At 52.2% G+C, this 21,621-nt stretch overlaps 2 protein-coding genes across 2 annotated transcripts in view; one reads left to right on the top strand and one right to left on the bottom strand.

The window, feature by feature from the left end:
- Nucleotides 1–1,033: 1,033 nt before the first annotated feature.
- TNNC1 (troponin C1, slow skeletal and cardiac type) lies at nt 1,034–4,005 on the bottom strand. The gene is made up of 6 exons (XM_079712173.1): nt 3,973–4,005; nt 2,455–2,485; nt 2,087–2,233; nt 1,691–1,805; nt 1,329–1,465; nt 1,034–1,246 (listed from the first exon to the last, which is right to left on the bottom strand). The coding sequence occupies exons 1-6, from the start codon at nt 3,994–3,996 to the stop codon at nt 1,215–1,217; spliced, it is 486 nt and encodes a 161-aa protein (XP_079568299.1). The 5' UTR covers nt 3,997–4,005; the 3' UTR covers nt 1,034–1,214.
- A 1,597-nt stretch (nt 4,006–5,602) lies between these two features.
- NISCH (nischarin) overlaps nt 5,603–21,621 on the top strand; it is a gene marked incomplete at its 5' end in the record, with an annotated part of 44,761 nt that continues 28,742 nt past the window's right edge. Inside the window, 7 exon segments of the mRNA XM_079713012.1 lie at nt 5,603–5,701; nt 7,889–7,972; nt 8,658–8,840; nt 17,646–17,694; nt 18,724–18,887; nt 19,263–19,358; nt 20,652–20,747. Coding sequence (XP_079569138.1) covers nt 5,603–5,701; nt 7,889–7,972; nt 8,658–8,840; nt 17,646–17,694; nt 18,724–18,887; nt 19,263–19,358; nt 20,652–20,747 — 771 coding nt within the window.

Raw genomic sequence — 21,621 nt, 5'->3', positions numbered from 1 at the left:
AACCAGGCAGCTCTGGCCTCCACTGAGGCATCTTCAGAATTCCAAGACTGTCTCCGGAATGCTGGGCCTCTCTGGGGAATGCGAAGTCTGGGGCACAGGTGGGGAGGCTGTGGAGTGGCTGGGCGGAGTATGGACAGCTGCTGACCTTCTGGCTGGAGCCTAGGTGCTGTGGTAGCTGTCCCTGTTGCAAGCACCACTGCTGACACCTCCACTTCCTTGCAGCCCCCCATCTACCCAAAGCCAGTTTCACTGTTCTGGCTGTAGCTTTGGCCTGGGTGCCCCCAGTAAGCTGAGAGCCACAAGGCCCCATGCCTCCATTCCCTGCCAGGGAGGGAAAGTGGGTTGCTGGAGCTGTGAGTTTCGCGGGAACTGGAAATCATGCCCATCAGAATCTGTTCCATCAGACAGAGTCCTCGGCTGGGAGCCAGGTGGCTCTGCTCTCTCCCAGACTCACTGGATGAACTTGACAGGCCCCTGAGTCTCTCTGGGCCCCAGGGTCCTTACCTGTCAAATGGGCAAGGGGAGTAGACGATATGCCCCTCGGTCCTGGGGAGTCAACGTCGCCGGCAGGAAATCCAGGTGAGCGGGCAGATGGACTGGAGCTACAGGCCCGCTGAGCCCCCAGAGTGCCCTGCTTCTCCCCAACCAGAAGCGAGAGGGAGCCATGGCAGCCGTGCCAAGTGGCATCCAGGGCCTCGCCTGGTGCTGAGTGATTGCCCTCTCCAAGTATAGGACCCTTCGGCTGCCAACTGGCTGACTAAAGCCATGGCCCCCAGGAGTCTGTGAAATGCAGATTCCTTGGCCACGACAGACTCCAGGTGTGGAATTGCTGGAGAAGGGGCCTGGGTACCAGCAGTTATAGAAAGGAGCCAGGTGGGTATGGAGCGTGGTAGTCTCTGATCTAACCTAACCCCTCCTGCAGAAGGTGGTGTGCAAGGGTGGTTAGAGCACAGGTTCTGGGACAGGGACAGAAACGGTCAGGGCAGGAATCGACCCTAGTGAAGATTAGGGAATGAAAGCCAGACACTAGGCCTCCAGGGAGCAGGGCTTTATTTGAATTCCCTAGGACAGGGCTGGGGGAGGTAGTCACGGAGGGCCCGTGGTCAAGGACACACCCAAGTTCACATCCTGGGGACCCTAGCCCCCTGCCCCTAACCCCGGGGCCCGGCTGGAGTTGGAAGGTGGCACAGGCAGCTCTGGGAGAAGGTCGGTGTCTACTCCACCCCCTTCATGAATTCCAGGAACTCTGTGAGAGAGGGGCAGGCATAGGTCAGAGGTCGGGGCTGGGCAGGGCATGGGCAGTGGGGATTCAGCGCACCCCTACTCACCGTCATAGTCAATGCGGCCATCGTTGTTCTTGTCACCATCCTTCATGAGCTCCTCAATGTCGTCCTCTGTGATGGTCTCACCCGTAGCCTGAAGCATGATCTTCAGCTCCTCCAGGTCGATGTAGCCGTCAGAGTTTCTGCCAGTTGGGTGAGGGGGGCCTCAGAGCCCATGGTAGGGGCGGGGCGAGGGGAAGAGGCAGCCCTGCCCAAGACCTCGGGAAGTAAGGAGGGGCCACTGGGAGATGGGACATCCCATCCCACATTGCACAGAACGGGAGACTGAGGCCTCGAGGTCACAAGACTGTCCCCGTCTGCCCAGCTCCGCTAGGGTCAGGGTCAGAGGTCAAGGGTCACACACTCACTTGTCAAACATGCGGAAGAGGTCAGAAAGCTCCTCCTCAGACTTTCCTTTGCTGTCATCCTTCATGCACCGAACCATCATGACCAAGAACTCATCAAAGTCCACTGTGCCACTGCCTGGGGGGGGTGGGCAGCACAGCCGTTGGAGAGCAACGGTCAGAATGGCTGACACTGTCCTTGAAACTAGACCCCACTGTTCTCACTGCATCCTCATAGCAACACTGTGAGATGAGTGTGGTCATTGTGCCCATTTTATAGATGATATGGCCAAGGCTCAGAGAGGCTAAACAGCTCCTTTAAGGGCACAGAGTAATAAGTGGCAGAGCCAGGATGCAGGTCCCCAGAGAGTTGGGGGCACTACGGGTCTGGGGCCGGGGCAGGGGGGCAAAGGGGCTCACCATCCTCATCCACCTCATCAATCATGTCCTGCAGCTCCTCAGGTGTGGGGTTCTGCCCCAGCATCCTCATCACTTTGCCCAGCTCCTTGGTGCTGATGCAGCCATCCTCAGCACCCAGCACGAAGATGTCAAAGGCTGCCTTGAACTCTGCGTCCAATAGGAGAGGAGGGGAAACAGAGCAGCCAGGGCTCAGCAGCCAAGAACCTGGAAGGCCAGACCCCTAGGGCTACCTGCTAACCTGCCCACTTCCCTCTGAGACCTCTGAGGTCACAGGGAGAGGGACCCCAGCCTCTGGCCTCCAGCCTGGGATCCTCATGCTCCCCCAGCCCGGCTCTGCTGTTCCCCCACATGCGTGTTGGGGTACTCACCATTTTTCTGCTCTTCTGTCAGCTGCTCTACCTAGAGAGGAAAAGAGGTCTCAGGACCCAGGCTCAGGCCTTAACTGCTGTCGAGGAAACCAACCCATTCCACAGGTGGGAAGACTGAAGCCCGAAAGAGGCAGGCCATTCCCAGGTCACAGAGCAGAGGCCTCAGTTCTCCCTCCTAGGCCCCAGAATCCTGAGGTGACCCAGCTGGCCTCACTGAGACTGGGCTCAGGGCCAGGGTGACAGGTGGGCACCCCCTCCAGGACTAAGGTGACCCTGAGTAACAATAGTCAGTGACCACTCAACGCCCTTTCGCCCCCACCCCCCACCGAAACCCAAGCTGGGTGGCCTGAGAGACAGCTGTCCCTCAGGTTGGGACAATAAAACCAGTGCGGGGGTGGGCAAAGCCACCCACTGTAACCTGACCGGAGCGGCCACTGGGCTATTTTTAACAGGGGACAAAGTTAAACCTGGTGATTGTTCTGGGGACTCTGGCATGCAGGGGTGGGGCAGTGTTATCTGGCCCCCTGGCCTGCTGGTGCCTCAGGAGCCAAAATTAGTCCCTGGCCCTGCCAGGCCTTGTATGGGCACAGGGTGGAGGGATGGTGTCCCCCCGCCCCCGAGCTCCACGGACTCCTGCAGGATAGGCAGGGGCACCCCCATAGCCAGCCATAGCCCTTCCCTGCCCAGGAATGGGGCCACATTTCCCAGGGCTGAGGGAGGGGTTCCCTTGTGGACAGCTGTCTGTGTCAGATGTCCTTGTCTCTGTGCTGGGGGTAGGTCAGCAACACGCCCCCTCCCGAGATAGGATAGCATCTGAAGCCCCTCAGCGGCCCCAGCAGGGACTTGGGGTGATCACCCGCTAGCCCTTACCCCTGGCTAAGCCACTGAGCCCTGAGCCTGCCAAGCCGGATGGGGGCTGGGGCCGCAGTGCCCTGCTCCTTCTTCCCATTCACTCCTTGCCTGCCTCAAACTTCAAAGCCCCTTCTCCAGCTCAGGACTCTGGCTCTGTAGCCCCCTTCTCACAACCCGTCCCACCCTCCACAGCATCTTCAGCCAGTCAAGGGACTGGAGGGGGTGGAGGATTGGGAGTGTGTGAGAAGCAGAATGTGAGGGACAGAGATGGGGGGCAGGGAAACAGCGACAGAGCCTCAGAGGAAGAGCCTGGGAGGAACAAAGAGACAGAAAGAGACTGGGAAAGCGACCAGAGACACCAACGCAGAGAGATGTGGCCCGGAGACAATGACACAGACTATAGATGTTTGGAGACAGGTCTAGACGTGATGCGAAAGCTTCGACATCCTGTTCCACCACCCTGCACAGCTCCCGCAGACCCTAAACTCACCCCTTCCACACCCGGAAACACCAGACCCACCGTCCCCTTGAAGGCCTGGGCTGAAAGTATGTGGGTCCTCTCCTGGGTCCCCACCACCTCCTCGGGGTGACCTTGCACCCCATCCCGAGCTGAATGAGCCCCCAGTGGGCCAACCCACCCCAGCCCTGCCCAGACCCATCCCTCACCGCAGCCTTGTAGATGTCATCCATACTGGCGGCTCACAGGGCAGGCTGCTGGGGTTGCCAGCAGCCCTGGGCTTAAATAGCCCTGCCCCATCTCATTCCCCGCCCAGCCCACCCCTGCCTGCAGTATCCTCCACTCCCTCCCCCCCGGCTCTGGTGATCTCACACTGGCCTGAGTCCTGTGTCCTCTGCCCAGGGCAAGGAGCCGATGAAGGGCTACAAGGACCAGGTCTCTTTTCCTCTGTCCCCCATTCCCCCAGGGGACTCTCTGGAAAGGTTTTAATGAGTGAAAACGTGAGCCCAGGACAGGACAGGAGCTGCAATGTAGTGGGCCTCAGGTCAGGCCCCTATACACATTAGCTCAACTCCTATCCAACCAGGGAGGTGGGTGAGGCTCCTGGGGGGTTGGCGACTTGCTCAAGGTCTGTCTGACTTGGTAGCTCCTGCCTTAAGTTAAACCTCTCTGGAGTAGGGGCAGCAGTATGCAAGAAGAGGCTGGGAGTGTAGGACCGTTCCAAGAGAAGCCTCGAATGCCAAGCTCAGAGTATGGTGCTGTGGAACTGGTGGAGAAGGAAGGCACTGACTTACCTCAGAAGAGTGTGGTCTGGAGCCCTTCTGCCAAGGGTGCCAGAGGAGCCATGCCCAAGACCTCTCATCTCCCCAGGGAGAAAAGTACTAGCTCTAGGCTTGACTGCACTCAATCAGTCATTCAACAAATACTGATACACTAACAGATGCTCCATCTGTGTAAGACTCTCCCCCTCCAGTTCCATTACCACCTCTCTTTTCTAGACCTGGGTCTTCCCCTGAGTTAGGGCTGCTTCTCTGTGCTTCCTCTTTCCAGTGCTGTAGTTCCTGGGTCCAGGACCAGGCTGTTGCCCCCTCATTTTGAGCTCTGGTAGGACACCATCTGGGGGTCTTGTGCCAGATGGCCAGCACATATCCCTTCCTTCCACCTAACCCTTCACCTCCTTCACACAGAGCCTACACCAGTTCCCTGCCCTGCCTGACAGGCATTGCATGGATTAACCCACTCAATTCTCTAGAAACCCATGTGACAGAGATCTCCGAGTCTCGGAGAGGTTAAGAAATAGCCCAGAGTTCTTCTGTCCTGCTCGGGCTCCAGGCACAGATCCGATCTTCCTTCTCTCTCAACCCTCTCGTGGTCTCCAGGGAATGAGCCCAAGAGCCAGGTGAGATGTGGTTACTGTTTCTTATCTGGAGAGGGAAACTGAGGCCAGGTGTGGCAATGACTTGCTTCGGGTAGCCTGGAAGGTGCGGGGCCATCGCACCTCCCTTCCTGGGCACCTAGCGGCAGTGCCCAGAGCAGTCCCCGTATAGGCCCTCAGTTTCTCCCACGCTGCAAAGAGCGCGGCAGGCGGTGCCACGCAGGTACCGGTTACGCAAGAGGACAGTCCCCGGCGTCCTGCGCACGCGCGCCGCTGGCAGCTGCTGTCAATTACGCGCGAAGGGGGGAGTGGGGCGGGGGCGCGAGAAGGCGGCGGGGCCAAGATGGCTGCACGGCGCGCGGCGGGGGCGGGGGGCGGCGGGGGCCTGGGGGCGGTGGGACGCTGACCCCGCCCCCTGCTGCTGCCAGTCTGCGCCGGGCGGCGGCGGCGACCGAACCCGGAACATGGCGGCGGCGGCGGCGCGCAGCTTTGGTCCCGAGCGGGAGGCCGAGCCGGCCAAGGAGGCGCGCGTCGTGGGCTCTGAGCTCGTGGACACGTATACGGTGTGCTGGGGGCTCGGGCGCCCGAACTGGGGGTGGCGGCTGGAACCCGGAGTCTGAGTCGGGGGTGTTGGGGAGGGCGTCTGAGCCCCGCAACTGGGGAGCTGGGGGTAGGCGGGCTGCGATTTTGAGGAGGGGGCCTGGGATGGCGGAATCTGGGGAAGGCCTGGGCCGCGCAGCTCCGGAAAGAGGGTCTTGGGGTGGGGCCCAGGGAGGGGGCTTGGGAAGGGTACGCGTTTAGAAAAGGAGGCTAGGGTTGAGGAGAATCAGGGGATAAAGGGGGTCTGCGGAAGAGGGGAGTCAGGTTGAGGCGGAGGCCCCTCTAGATTCTCTAGGCTTGGAGGGGCGCCGGCCTGGGAGGACGTGACAGGGTGTCCTGGAGGAGGGGGATTAAGGAGTGGGGGCTTTGATGGATGGAATCAGGGGAAAGGGTCAGGGCGCTGCAGGTTGTGAAGAAGGAGAGGGGGCGGGGCCTTGATTTGGGGGGGCCTAGGGGTTGCAGTTGAGATTTGCTCAAAAAGTGAAGGAGGGATCTGGGGCCTTCGCGCTGAGGCAGAGACAAGAATGGGGGAGGGGTGGGGCGCAGACACCGGGAACTGAGGTGGGGTGGCTCAGGCCTGAAAAGCAGAGACCCAGGAACCTTAGGGCTCTTCGTGGCTTTAGAGTGTGCGGGAGAGTTGGGGCAGCGTACCGCCCACGCCCGCTTCAAGGCTGTGGGGGAGATGGACAGAAAAGGGGGGCAGTTGCGGACTGTGAAGGAGTTGGAGGCCCTCCGGGGTCTGGATGGGGTTGGGCACCAGGCCTGTGGGCCTCGGAGGCTGCCTAGCAGGGACTGGCCCCAAGGTGCGGGCATCCTGAGCACCTCCCAGCCTCCTGTCCTTTGTTCTCGGAGGGTGGGGGGGGTGGGGGCTTTGGCCCTGCCTTCACCCCACCCCCTTGGCCCTCATCCTAACCCTCCTCCTGAGGGTCATTTTTCTGGCTCTTTCTCTTTTCCTGGGCGGGAAGAGGGGGAGGGAAGCTGCCCGGCTGTGGAGAGGGGCTGGGGGCGGATCCTGGAGCAACAGGCCGGCCCTGGAGAAATGGCTGCTCCTCCTGGGAGGCTTCAGCAGAGTTGATTATTTTCTCCTCCCCCTTCCCTGCGTCCTGCAGAGAGGGGCGGGACCTTAGGACCAGGGGGCCTCATCCAGGTGAGGGTTGAGGTCTCTGAGCTGTTGGGTGGTTGGCCGTCACGCGTGCACTGCATGCAGCTGGAGGGTTAGCTCCAAAAAGCCTCCTCATTGCACAGGACTGAGTCCCTCCTCTGAATGGGTTTCGGGGGAGGTGGTGATCCAGGCGGACTGGACAGTACCGTTTCGTGTCCTTTTGTCCGGGTATGCTGATTTGAGTATTATCAACACACCTACCTTTGGTTGAACGCTTGCTACATGTCAGGCCCTTTACAAGGCATTTTGCGTGCATTACCTTTGATTCTTAAACCTAGCAGATTTTAAGCTGGAGGAACTGAGGCTCAGACAACTTAAGGCTCCCAGTCACTTATATAAGTGACATAAATAACCCATAGCCAGGAAATGGCAGAACCAGATTTTGAACACAGGTCTTCCTTGACTCTACGGCCTGTTCCGTTCTGATAGGGCTTAATTGTCCATCACTGCTTCCCCCTGCCCCCCCATCAGCTTCTTAGTGCCTTGACTCCTGGCTCAGCAGCAGAAATCACAGCCCTGAAGCAGCTGAAAGCATTGGAAAAGGACTTGATTCTAGGATACAGTCAGGGCACCTGGGAAAGAATTACAGCAGAAAAGCTGGTCCTGCCAAACCTGACCCTGTTTTGCCTCTCTTAGAAGGAATGGCCTTCCTTTCCTGCAGCTCAGGTTGGATTGGGCTTTGACTTACATGAGGCTGGAGTTAAAAAACTAAAGAGATGGCTTGATATGATAGCCACCTTTTCTGTTTCTCACTGTTGGATAGAGCTCAGACTTATCCCATGTGCCTGCCAGGTCCAGTGCTAGGGCCATGGAGGAGAGAGGGCCTTGCTGCTCGTAAGGGTCAGATGCAGAAGCTGGTGGGCAAGAGCAGCTTAACTTTGGCTTGGGGGTGGGGGGTGGGGTCTGGGTGTGCTACAGCTATCGTTAAGGGTAGGATGACACTTTCCTTACTGCCGGCTGGGCAAGGGCTATCGGTTTTTCCTTTTAGGTTTACATCATCCAGGTTACTGATGGCAGCCATGAGTGGACAGTCAAGCACCGCTACAGCGATTTCCATGACCTACATGAAAAGGTAACCCTTGAGAGCTGGGCTCCTGTGTCTCAGGGCTTGGGGGCTTTTAGGCCAAGCTCCCATTGTGCCTGTTTTAGGGCAAAACAGGCTCTGTGCCAGTTACATTAATAAACTGGTTTATTAATGTAACTGGCAAAAAAACTGGTGGATTCTGGGAGTTCAACCAGAATAAGATAGTGTGCAAGGAGCATATCTGAACTTTAGTTTTAAGATTGTCAGTTGTAGCTTGGATGTGAGATGCTGGGACAGTTTCCCGCGGAGGGAACAGGCTTGAACTTGTTCCATCTGACTATACCTATTCCAGAACCTATGCTTTAATATCTGACTGTGATTCCATTTCTTCCTTTGCGTTTGGAGAGAGCTGCCTTTCTCTGGGTCATTTGCAGCACATGTATTTTGTTCTGGTTTGGAGAAGATGGTGGTTTTAGGGGCCTTGAGGTATTATTTTCCTAAATGTCTCCAAAGCCTCCAGATGGAACTCCTCATCTGGAATTGTATTGGTATTTCTCGTGCTAATTAAACTTGAGGCCAAATCCCAGGTGCAGCAGTTTGATCATTAATTCTGGTACTACTGCCAGGAGGGGCTGTGGAAGTCATAATAAGCACCTGCCCTCAGGCTGGTTGCCTTGGCCTTGCACATTTACAGAACCTCTTGGTCTGTGGTTGACATTATGTTTGCTTACAGCTCGTCACAGAGAGGAAGATCGATAAAAGTTTGCTTCCGCCCAAAAAGATAATTGGGAAAAACTCCAGGAGCTTGGTGGAAAAGAGGGAGAAGGATCTGGAGGTCTACCTGCAGACACTCCTGGCCACCTTCCCTGACGTGGCCCCCAGAGTGCTGGCCCACTTCTTGAATTTTCACTTCTACGTAAGTTTCTCTTGGGTTTTCTCCTTTGCCTACAAACCCACAGCCACCAAAACTCCAGGCAGCAAACCCTTGTAAACCTCAGCTTTGAGGAGAGGTGGGCTGGAGCTGGAGCCTGAGGTTAGAAGATGGAGGAGCGTCCTGGTGGGGTTGGGGTACGGACAGAAGCATGTTCATCAACGGATTTGCCTTAAATTAGACTATTGGCTGTGGAGCCGTTTTCCTCCACCACAAGGTGTTCTGTTTAGCATAAATGGCCTTTGGGTTTTTGAGCTACGTTCCATCCAAATGGATGGGGTTAGATCAGAAACAGCTGACACTCGGCATCGACTGTTGTTGAGTTGTTGGTTCCCAGCTCAAAACTAATTAAGGGATCAGTCTGTGTTGGCAGAATATTGCCATCTTAGGGCATCGTCAGGGTCCAGGGTGCCGAGTGAGAGTAGATGGCTTCCTCCAGTGGGACTGTATGTCTCAGAGCAGCTCTGTACCCCCTTCTGGATGGAGGAACAACTGTCATGGGCTGCTGGTGACAGGATGAGTTGTCAAAATTCAAGGAGGGAAGTTTGGTGCAGTATGAAAACAAAATGTTAAAAAGCCAGCAATTTCATTTCTGAGAATTTATTCTAAGGGAAAAAACTGGGTGACTGAGAAAAGGATATGGGTACAAAGGTAGTCATTCCGGGATTATAAGGAGATATTGAAGACAGTCAAAAGTCCAACAGAAGGCTACTTAAAAAAAAAAAAATTAAAGGGTACAACCATGTAATTGGATATTATGCTGCTAGAAAAATGACGGTGTAGCTGTGGATTTGTAGGAAAACAAATATATTACTGTATGAAAAGAGGCCAGAAAACAGTATTAGGGTATGGTCCCATTTTCATTAAAAAAAAAAAAAAAAAAAAGCTTGTATGAATATATTTGTCTAGGAAAATTCTAGAAGGTTATATATCAAAATACTAAGAGTCTTTGGGTGATAGATATTTGGATAATTTACATTTAATTGTTTTCTCTTTGTGTTATGAAGATAGGGGGAAAAAAACTCCCTTTTCCTTTTCAGGCTTGCCTTTTAGGAAGGGACCTGTGGGTTGTGGTCTTAAAGGCCCAAACTTATTTAAACAATAACTGTCTTGAGCTATTTTCAGAGTAAGACAGCTGAACCTTTCTTGAAGTGTTAGATAGAGCTTGGGAATTTGGTGATAGCACTGGCAATGGGCCTCTCAGCTTGGAGGGGCCATGTGGAAAAAAGGGTGGCATTTATAGATGGGAGATATATATGTATATATATCTTTGGATTTTGTTTGGCATATACCAGTAATGTATGTGGTTAGCAGTAGTTTCCTGTTGTAGCCTTTTTTTTTTTTTTTGGCATTTTCTTTCCTTATGTGAAAAGAAATGTCCATTCCTTATGCGAGTCTTTCACATAAACTTAACTGGTTATTATTTTAAGAAATGCTGTAATTTAAGAAAGCTTTGTTTGGCTATTTAGGTTTAAAACTTAATCAGCCGCCTTTGAAAGTATAATTCATTGCTTAAGACCTGGGCCTTTGAGGAGGTCTCCTGGATACCTCTGACCATGGAAAGGCCTGGACTGCTCTTTTGAGATAGGTTTGCCTGAGATAGGCCTGGGACCTGCCCTACATCTGTGGTTCTGGTTTGAGGCATGCTCTACTGCTTGGAGCAGTTCGAACATATTTGAAATAACTGTTATCAAAAGGGCCACTTGGTTATATAAACCCAAGGTTTTAAAAAGTGATTGACCCATCATTAAACTGAATCAAGGTTTCTCAGCTGTGGCACTGTTGACATTTTGGGCTGGACGATTGTTGTGGCAGCTCCTCTGTGCATTGTTGAGCAGCATCTCTGGCCTCTGCCCACTAGATGCCAGTAGCGTCCCCTCCCCCCACCCACCAAGTTGTAACAACCAAAAATGTCTCCACTGGTTGCCAAATACTGCCTGAGGGGCAAATTGCACCTGATTGAGAATCACTAGATTAGATCTTCAAATGACTTTGAACAAACAGGGTCCAAAAGATTTGTCAGCCTTTTTTACAGGCTGGAAGCCCTTAGGGAGTGTTTCTGATAATCTTTGCCCCATCAGTGTCCTCTCTGAAATTGTTCCCAATGTGCTCCACCTCTTGTGGGGCTGACAGTGGACAGGGTGGACCCAGGGAACCCTGTTTGGCTGAGGTGTGGATTTAAAAATTTGAGATATAATTCACATACCATAAAATTCACTCTTTTAAAGTGTTCAAGTCCCTGGTTCTTAGTATATTAACAAAGTTGTGCATCTATCACTACTATCTAATTGCAGAACATTGATCACCCCAAAAAGAAACCATGTACCCATCAGCAATCACTAATGTACTTTCGTAATGTATGGATTTGCATATTCTGGACGTTTCATATAAATGGAATCATACAATATGTGACTTTGTGACTGGCTTCTTTCACTTAGCATAGTGTTCTCAAGGTCCATTCATATTGTAGCATAAATCAGTACATCAGTCCTTTTATGGCTGAGTAATATTCTGTTGCTTGGAGACACCACATTTTGTCCATTTATCAGTTAATGGACATTTAGCTGGTTTCCACTTTTTACCTTTTGTGAATCAGGCTGCTATGAACATTCATATATGCTTTTGTATAGACCTATATTTTTATTTTTCTTGGGTATATACTAGGAGTAGAATTGTTGGGTTATATGGTAACTGTTTAACTGTTTGAGGAACTGCCAAATTTTCTTCCATAGGGGCTGCACCATTTTACATTTCCACCAGCAATGTGTACGTTCTTATGTCCCCACACCCCTGCCAACACTTGTTACTGTCCACTTTTTTGGTAGCCATCCTCATGGGTGTAAAGTGGTATCTCATGGTGGTTTTGATTTGCATTTGGCTAATAACTAATAATATTGAGCTTCTTTTCATATGCTTTTTGGTTATTTGCATATCTCCTTTGGAGAAATGTATTTAAATTCTTTGCACTTCAAAAAATTAGGTTATTTTTGTTGTTGAGTTGTAGGAATTCTTTTTTTTTTTTTTTTTTTTTTGCGGTACGCAGGCCTCTCACTGTGTGGCCTCTCCCGTTGCGGAGCACAGGCTCCGGACGCGCAGGCTCAGTGGCCATGGCTCACGGGCCTAGCCGCTCTGCGGCATGTGAGATCTTCCCGGACCGGGGTACGAACCTGTGTCCCCTGCATCGGCAGGTGGACTCTCAACCACTGCGCCACCAGGGAAGCCCGAGTTGTAGGAATTCTTTACGTATTCTGGGTGGATATTAGACCCTTATCAGAAATATGATATGCAAATATTTCCTCTCATTGTGTGGTTTGTCTTCATTTTCCTGATAGTATTCTTTGAAACACAAAAGTCTTAGATTTTGATGAAGTTTATCCATTTTTCCCCTCTGGTCGCTTGTGTTTTTGGAATCATTCCAAAGAAACCATTGCCTAATCCAAGGTCACAAAGAGTTACAACTGTGTTTTTCTTCTAAGAGTTTTATCGTTTTAGCTCTTGTATTTAGGTCTTTTAACCATTTTGAGTGAATTTTTGTACATGCTGTGAGGTTGGGGTGTGGTGTGAGGTTGGTATTGTGAATTTTAATGTCAAGGAAGGAAAGCACCACTTCTCTCCCCAGCCAACTGAGATGGGGTGTCCAGAGGCCAGTGTAGCCCTGTGTTGCAGTGAGAGGGCACACCTCAGCCCTGGCCTACTGCTGGGCTCTCTCCCTCCAGATAACTCTGCCCTAGTGTTCCTGCACGCTCAGGGACGGACCTCATCCCAGAGCCCCTAGAGCAGAGGGCTTCAGATTCAGTAAAGTGGAATCCCACGGAGAATTTCAGCACACACCGCTTTGGGGCAGGATGTCTGACAGGCAGGCAGAGTTGAGTTTGTCTCCCAGCCCTGCTGCTTCCTGACAGTTTATTCCAAGGCAGTCATTTTAACCCCTGTGTCCCAGTTCCTCTTGTGAGCTGGAGAGTGATGATCCCGGGCTCTTGAGGATTGCAGGAGACCATGAGGTGAAGGTGAATGACCGAGAAGAGTGATGGGCCCGTGGCAGGGGCTCACCGGGTCCCAGCCAGTGCCAGCTCTCCTAGTTAGGAAAGGCACTCACTTCTTGTCAACGGTGGTATTTATATCATTTTCTTACTTTAAAACCAGTTGGCTAGAACAAAGCCACTTTTTGAAATTTGAAATCAGGAGATAGGGTAGAACTGTTACCATCTTAAAGGCAGCCTTTGGTGACAAAACACAGAGGCTGTAAGTGATAACAGATATCTTTGCAACTTAGTTACAGTCTTGGAACTCTCCTCAGCCAAAGCTTAGGCTTGAATCTATCCATCAGGAATTTTTACGCACCTAATATACCTGACTTTTGCTAGCGTGCCTCACAGGCGTGAAATAAATTATAAAAGGACTCCCAGCCCTTAGTGTGTGTGTGTAAACCACACAGTGATGTGTAATTGAGTCCCCTGTTAATGTCCCACTGACACGCACTCTGTGCTCCAGCCTGTGTCAGGTAGGAGTGTCGGGCTGGACTGGGGTTATTCATTGAGTAGGGTCTGCGCTTCGGGGGGCAGTGGGTCGCGGGGTTCCGCGTGCACAGACATGCTCAGTCAGAGCGGTAGTCGCCGAGTAGCAGCCTAATAGTCCATGGTGCGTTTGTGTGCAGCTCACACCGTTGCCCAAGGCTGCAAACCAGCACGTGACCTGGCAGGTGGCTGATTAATTGGTCTGTAACACGTTTGGAGGTGGGTATTATAGTTTTTAAACATAGCTAATTTTTTTTAATTGAAAAAAAATTTGAAGTATAAAGAATGTCCTGGGGCTTCCCTGGTGGCGCAGTGGTTGAGAGTCCGCCTGCTGATGCAGGGGACGCGGGTTCGTGCCCCGGTCTGGGAAGATCCCACATGCCGCGGAGCGGCTGGGCCCGTGAGCCATGGCCGCTGAGCCTGCGCGTCCGGAGCCTGTGCTCTGCAACGGGAGAGGCCACGGCAGTGGGAAGTCCGCGTACCGCAAAAAAAAAAAAAAAAAAAAGAATGTCCTTTTTTTTTAAAAATGCATTTCAGTTCAGACATTTGTGGGACCCTGAAACACTTCGTCCCTTCAGCAGGATTGGGTGGGGTGTGGGTGGGGTTACCTGTTCCCACAGGTGACCTCTGAGCAGAATCTACAGGAGCTTAGACTGGGGCCCACTGTCCCCCCCCGCATTTCCTCCTGGCAAGGGGCTGCTCGCCTTTGCACAGAAGGCCACAGTTCAGCCAGAGCACCCTGAGGAGACAGAGAACATGCTTCTCTGAAGAGACCTGTGCTCTAGATTTGTGGGCTGAGGCATTTCTTTGTTCCTCTTTGATTAAGGGTCTCCCAAGGTGAAGAAGATCGGCCTGGGAAACTAAGTAGATAGTGTTGCCACAGGGCACACTTCCTGTGGCCCAAGAGCAGGGAAAGAAATTGTTACATAGTCTGCTTTTTAGATTGTTCAGAAGTGGAAACATTCTCTTTGCTTAGCATGAGCCCTTGGCTCTCACTGTCTCTCGGCTTTCTGTGTCTTCTGGAAATCCCAGCCCTGTCTCCTTAGCAGGGCTGGTGTTGACGGCAGCTGCCTGGAGAAGTGTAACTTTGAGGATGAGGGTTGTTGGGCACTAAGGGTGGACGGGGAACCCTTTTCCCATGGGAGACCTTCTAGGAGCCCAGTGTCAATAAGGGTCTGGAGAGGCTGGGCAGCTGCTCTTGGGGATTGGAGGTGGGTGCGGATCAGGCCTCTGGGAGCCGCTCAGGAATCTGTATCTTTTTTTTTTTTTTTTTGCGGTACACAGGCCTCTCACTGTTGTGGCCTCTCCCGTTGCGGAGCACAGGCTCCGGGCGCTCAGGCTCAGTGGCCATGGCTCACGGGCCCAGCCGCTCCGCGGCATGTGGGATCTTCCCGGACCAGGGCACGAACCCATGTCCCCTGCATCAGCAGGCGGACTCTCAACCACTGCGCCACCAGGGAGGCCCAGGAATCTGTATCTTTTAAGGCTGTCCAGGCGTTCTGACTACAGGCAGGATGGGGAGGTGCTGATCTGAAGACAGGGCTTGGTTCTCAAAGGTAGAAGTAGAGAAATGAGCCTTTGGGTTGTTCGTAGGTCTTACTGATCTTCGGTTCTTCACAGCAGCCAAGGAAAAGGTAACTGAGTTGTTGAGAGAGAGTGAAGTTGAACTTCGGAGTGCACTGATGCCCCCTCCTCTCACTGGCTGGAGCCTCTCCTGCTCAGAGCCTACTCTGCCCCTCTGGTGGCCATTTTACATTTGACCCTGTGTCTTGCCAGACTCTGAGCCCCTTAACGCTGGAGCTGTGTTTGCTCATTTTTCTCCCTTTGGCTTTTTGTTTATGTGTGAGAATAAGGGGAAGTTATTCTCATATTATATATAAATTAAATTTCAAGCAGATGAAATAAACACATTTTATTTTTAACAAATACCTTAAAATACTAAAAGGAGAAATTAGGGGAATGTTTTATAATCTTGAGGTGGGGGGAGAGGTTCCAGAAATGACAAAGGAAAAGAAGCACAGGTTTAAAAACATGAACTTGACAAACCTCTCTCTGTCAGGAGAAACAGGGTGAGTATAGGTAAAAGGCATACACAGACAGGAAGAAGATATTTGCAGCACATAAACAACATGTAAAGTATCCCATATGTATAAAAGGAAAGGAAGAGATGAGCAACCAAGAGAAAAACAGGAAAAGGACACCGTGTCTCCTGCAACCTGGTACCTTTTGAGTCCGGTAAACACGTGAATTGCTTGTCCTGGTGGCAGAGGTGTTCCTGTGAGTTACAAAGGCGATTGTGCAGCCTCCATCTGGACCTGTTTATGAAAGTCTGTTTGGCTGCCATCTGTCAATTAGTTACAGTTCTTACCTGCAGGATGTGGGGCTGCGGGCCCCAGGGCCCTGCCAACCCCACGGCTACACCATTGAAATGCTGAGGCAATTGGTTGTGAACAGAGAGGATTCAAGACCAAGTGCTTGGGAGTGGGGCTTTGCTAGTTTCTAGCCATGTAAAATTGAGAACTACAGCACCTGTCCATCTCAGTTTGCTTACCTTATTTTGAAACAGGATTCAAAATAAGGGCCTCCTGGCCTAGGGCATTGGGAGGACTGAGGAAACCGCTGGGTGGGGAGTGCTCAGGCCATCGTCCGGTGTGAATTAGGACCCCAGCATGTTAGCTGTTTACTATGACTGAAGGCTTGTCCTTGTCGTGCCTCCTCTATCCCATCACTCTAAAAGGAAATCCTTCCATGCCTCTTTCTCATGACCCTGGGCTGAGTGGTGCTGTTGCAGGGCTTGAAGGGATGGGCACAGGAAGAGAGCGGGCACTTGCTCTTTCCTAAGGTACCTGTGGGACATGAATGTCAGTAGAAATGGTCCCTCTCAGGTAGGGTTAGCTCTGGGAGGCCCTTTTTCCCAGCAGGGTGATGGGAGCCTCTCTTCGAAAAGAAACAGGACTGTCTCTCTACCATGCGTCTCCTAAGAATCTCCCAGGGCCAGTCTGGGGAGCTGCTGGCTTCCCAGGCAGCTCTTGACATGGCCAAGCTTTGCAGCCTCCCGGGCCTGGTGTTCTCAGCCAGTGCCTGAGTGGCCTTGGAGTTGCAGTGTTAGTCTATTTGGTTCTCCTTTGGAGGAGACATTTCAAATGTCCCTTTAGCTGGAAATATTGTTTACCTTTCTGAGCTCCTTGATTCATTTTAGTTTATTCTCTCCATTTTTTTTTTTTTTTTTTTTTCTTTTTCTTTTTTTCTTTTTTTTCTTTTTTTTTTTCTTTTTTTTTCTTTTTTTTTTTCTTTTTTTTTTCTTTTTTTTTTTCTTTTTTTTTTTTTTCTTTTTTTTTTCTTTTTTTTTTTTTCTTTTTTTTTTTTTTTTCAGAAATATCTACTATTATTATTTCAATCACACTGGCACCATCATTTTAAAAGCAGCTGAAAGTATTTTAGCTCGATCATTTTCCCAGAGCAAGTGGAGTTAAAATGTTCCAATTATCAGGGCACTGCAGGGCTGAGTGACCAGCCAGGGAAGAGAGGTACTCAGTTTGCTTTCTGTCCAGTCACCATTACATCTTGAGCAAGCATGAGGTTCCCTCCGTCTCAAAGCGACTGGTCCTTAGCCTTCCATGACAATGGAGATTTGTTGCTGGGGCCCGTGTCTTGTCTCCACCACCTAAAACAATGCCCAGATTCTGGCAGAGGTGTCGCGACATCAGACGCTAGCTTTTCTGCTTCCCCAAAACAATTCTTAGGAGTAGGAAGTCCAGAGCGGTCCATGCAGGAGGAAGAGAGGAAGGTCCTCAAGGCAAAAAGGGCCTCGGCAGTTGCTAGGGTGGTCCCTCTTCCTCTGTCTATTCCCACCTCAGAGTTCCAGCTACCAGGATGGCAGATGGGGTATGACTGGGGGTTTGGCCTCCAGGCAAGGGTCCCAGGTGATCTGGCCTCTAGGGACAGCCACCCCCCACCGGACCGTCCCCGAGGTGGTCCCTTGCTGATCACCAAAATTGTTACCGAAAGCTTGGCCTCTCTGTACACCGGTGCCAAATCTAATCTCAGGAGACAGAGTTTTGGGTGAAGTAGAAAAGGATAGCTCTATTACTTTGCCAGGCAAAGGAGGAGACAGTGGGCTCCTGCCCTCAAAAACTGTCCCTATTCTCTCCATTTTGGTTTACCTTCTGGAGAGCTGTCATTGCAACAGCAGAGGGGGTCAATAGCAGGGAATGTGCAAGTCCCAGTGACTGGGAGCAGGTGGATTTCCTGACTGTGGGTTTTGTTTTCTCTGCAGGAGATTAATGGCATCACTGCAGCACTGGCCGAGGAGCTCTTTGAAAAAGGTATATGGCCAGGGGTCCTTGAAATACTGGTGCAACTTGCCCAGCCCTGTTAGGCAGCCAGGGGCCCTGGGTGGCACAGAACTCCATCAGTTGCTCTGTGCCAAGTGAGTCCTAACCAGGGCCCACCTCCCTGGGGTTGCCCAAATCCCTGGACCTCGTCCTCAGCCAGGCCTGCCCACCTACCTGTTCTGCAGGTCTGAGGAGCTGTATTCTTCACCTTAGGGCCCCCGGGTCCCTGTGTCGGGGGCCAATCCCAGGCTCAGGATCTATTCCAGGGCCTTATGGTGGAGTTCTGGAAGGTGGGTGGCCTGCTGCCCTTTGCACCGGGTCTGTCCTTACCTAAAAATATTCCGATGGCAAACAGAAGCTGACTTAAGGTCGTGGCCCTGCCAGAGAGCACAGTAACGGTAGCTAAGATGTAAAGAGTGCTTGTGGTCTAGCCTTGTGTTTGTATCTTACTGCCTCCCCCCAGGAGGGCCAGAGAAGGACATTGAGGATAAGAGGCCCAGTTACCTGCCTGAAGGCAGGTAACATGGTTGGAAGGTACATGGTTGGAAGGAGCAAGACGAGGACCAAATGCCAGTCTGTCTGGCTTGGCTCAGAACCCCCTCCTGCTCTCAGGCCCTGTACTGTGCTGGCACCTTAGGCCTCACCTAACCTTAAGACGTCTGCATCTTGGAGGTTGCAGCGTGGACCCGATGCCCACAATGCTACCTGCATCAGCTTTCTCCTGGTCCAGTGCCTCAGATTTTTAACTCATCCTCACCTCAGGGAGGTTCCCCAGCTGCAAATTCCCGTGGCTCTTCCCTTCTTTGTAATCACATGTCCTGGGTCTCCCCTGCGTGCAGTCAGCTCAGGAGGGGGGCCACTTCTGCATTCTCAGGACCATGGCTTCCTCCTGACTTGGTGCATCTAATGGGTGCTGGCCAAGTGCTTGTCCACTGTTGGCCAGGTGTGCCAGTGCCTTGGCCGCACAATGGGGATGGGACTGGGGCTCAGTGCTCACCCCACGGGCTATGGCTGTTGCAGGAGAACAGCTCCTGGGGGCCGGCGAGGTCTTTGCCATCAGGCCCCTACAGCTGTACGCAGTCACCGAGCAGCTGCAGCAGGGAAAGCCCACGTGCGCCAGCAGGGATGCCAAGACTGACCTGGGGCACATCCTGGACTTCACCTGTCGCCTTAAGTACCTTAAGGTAAAGATGGGGCAGCTTGGTCGGGGAGAGCTACTCAGTCGTGGGCACGCACCTCCTAGCCTGGCAGTATGTGTGTGTGGAGACTCCGCGGGCCCTGAGGGAAGAAGGCTGCATTTGGTGATCTTGGCACTGTGCTTTCAGCTGTGAGCACCAGGGGGCAGTCGTGAACCAATGGCCCCTCACTTTAACCCTCGGCTTTAGCCTGCTTTGTTGACCGTGGAAGTGGTGAGTGGGAGTACATGCCCAGCCTGCCTCTCACAGCCAGGCGAAGCTTCGAGTGCGGTTTGGTAGTTGCTGTAGCACCGCCCTGTGAACATGGATGGGAAGTGGTTGTTACAGCAGCATCTCTAATTCAAGCCATTTATTTGGCTGTAGGTTTCTGGCACAGAAGGACCTTTTGGGACCAGCAACATTCAGGAGCAGCTCCTGCCTTTTGATCTGTCAATATTCAAGTCTCTTCATCAGGTGGAGGTAAGGCTCAGGGCCCCTGGAACGCAGGCGGGGCTGAGCCCTGTGCAGGATGGTCTTGCACTCTGACCATCCTATCTTTGGCTAGGGAGTGTTCCCAATGTTGGGTGTCTGGATTTAATTGTAAGGCACTGTTGCTTTTGTGTTTGTCAGTATGTGGCAGATTCCATTTAGTTAAGTTAGGCCCATCTGAAGGCAGAGAAAGAGGGGCTTCTGCTACTCTTGGCTGGTCTGCATGTCCCCACCCCTGCAGCATTTGGACAGGATGGAGCACCAGTGCCCAGCTCCTCTGGGCTTCCTCATTGTGCGAGTTGAGGTGCTGGGAAGCCATCCTGAGGGTCAGGCAGAGCCAGTTCCAAGTCTTTGTCTCCCAAGGCAGATCAGCAGAGGGTTTGGAGGGTCCTCTGCTCTCTGGCATGCCTACACCTAACAAGAAATACTTTGCATTACTCACTGCTAAACTCCTGGGTTCACAATGCCAATTTTGTTACCACTTTTTAAATAAATGAGAGGGGACTCAGTAATGAATAATAAAAAATTTCTCATCTCGGCAATGAGAAATCAATGCTTTTGTGTTCTGCCCCATGTCTGATGTTCACTCCTTGATGGAATCTTCTCAACCATGTGAAGTGGGCACTTGTCTTCCCATTTTACAGTTGAGGAGACTGAGGCTTAGGGAGGTAAGGAAGTTTGGCCAGGATCACACAGTTAACGAGGGGGAAGCTGGGATCTGAGTTCAGCTGAGTCTGACTCTGCAATGTGCTGGAATTGTCTCAGAGACCTTGAGGGACATTCCCTTGATGGACATTTGTGCCTCGATCAGCACAGGTGAGTGGGGCTGGGAAGTGAGAGGAGTGCCTGGCTGGGCAGGCTGAGGCTCCGCCGGGCGGGGTGTGTAGCACTTGGGCAGGTGGCTTGAGGGAGGGTGCTTTGGCCTGTACCCCTCCCTTCTCCTGCAGGGCCGCTGAGGCCAGTGAAGTGAGGCCAGTGAAGTCATCGGCTCTCCAGCTCTGGTGTCCCTGGCCCTCACTTTGTGTCCAGTTGCCAAGCCCCAAGCGCCCTTCAGAGAAAATGGAGTTCATGGTTCATTGTCTCATAAGCTACTTCAGAGAATGTTTAGTTAGCACTAAAAATTGGGGAAAGGAGAGACTTAGGGTTTAAGTCACCGCCTGTCTTGAAGGATTCGGGGTCACTGATGGTTGTGCTCCTTTTGTGTGTGGGTGATGAACACCCACTTCCCGGGACTTCTGGTGGAGCAGTGATGCCGTTTCTGAGATGTAGCTGTTCTTGTTCCAGATAAGTCACTGTGATGCCAAGTGCATCCGGGGGCTGGTCGCGTCCAAGCCCACCTTGGCCACGATGAGTGTCCGCTTCTCAGCAACTTCGATGAAGGTAAGCGCAACCTGTTACCGCCCAGGGTGCTGTCTGAGGGGCAGAGGGTCCTGCGCTGCGGTCTCCCCACGGAGGATCATGCCGACTTTGCTGCCATCTGTCAGGAACCAGAAGCCAGACTTCCTCTGGGCAGCCGCACACTCATGTGGGACCTCCCAGTGCTCGACAGTCCCTGGGACGCTTCAGTCCAAAATCAACACTGTTAAACGAGAGATTTTAAGGAACTGCGTAACCCCTCCCCATGGAAAAAGCCACTGTTTTTTTAAATAACCAAATTGTTTAGCAGCGGCAAGTGTCACAACATTTATTAGGTAGACTGATAGAAATGTTTCTCTAAACATAAAAAGCCTTGGTGTGGCACTCGTTCATATCTTGTTCTCAGTGGACTTGAGTAGACAGGCTAAGTTGTGTATGCTGGGCCCTGTTGTTTGTATGTGAGTGACACAGATACGCAAACTGAGAGTGTAAGAGACCTCTTCTCTCTCTTTATGGGTTGCATCTTAGTAATGTTAGAATTTTTCTAGCAAGAAACATTGTGGCACTTTTAGAACTTAGAGTGTCTGATCAAGATTTGGCTTTGGTGAAAAGTCTTTGTTTTGAGGCTACTGGCTGAAAGGAGGAGGCTTGTGTTAGTCAGCCTTGCCCTTCTGGGAGGCACTCCCTGCTGCCTGGCTCAAGGAGCCCAAGATGATCCATTGAAAGAGGAGGGGTCTTATCAAAGGGCATCAGAAATCGAAACGAGGAGGCCTGCCTGCCTCCCTCCCTCCCCTTGGATGGTGCCCCTGTGCTCTGTGCTGCTCCCCTGTCTCAGGACTGCTGGATTTTACCTTGTGAAGTAATGGTTAAAGGGCCTACTGTCCACCATGGGGACCAC

The sequence above is a fragment of the Hyperoodon ampullatus genome (assembly GCF_949752795.1).
Source record: "Hyperoodon ampullatus genome assembly, chromosome: 10".
NCBI classification, from domain to species: Eukaryota; Metazoa; Chordata; class Mammalia; order Artiodactyla; family Ziphiidae; genus Hyperoodon; species Hyperoodon ampullatus.
Note: the sequence above shows the minus strand (reverse complement) of the source record. Positions and strands in the feature narration are given on the sequence as shown.

Excerpts from the sequence above, each read along its gene's own strand:
- TNNC1 (XM_079712173.1), bottom strand. The coding sequence starts at position 3,996 with ATGGATGACATCTACAAGGCTGCG. Across the intron at positions 2,234-2,454 it reads GACAGAAGAGCAGAAAAATG|AGTTCAAGGCAGCCTTTGAC; the intron begins GTGAGTACCCCA and ends TATTGGACGCAG. Across the intron at positions 1,806-2,086 it reads TGATGAGGTGGATGAGGATG|GCAGTGGCACAGTGGACTTT; the intron begins GTGAGCCCCTTT and ends CACCCCCCCCAG.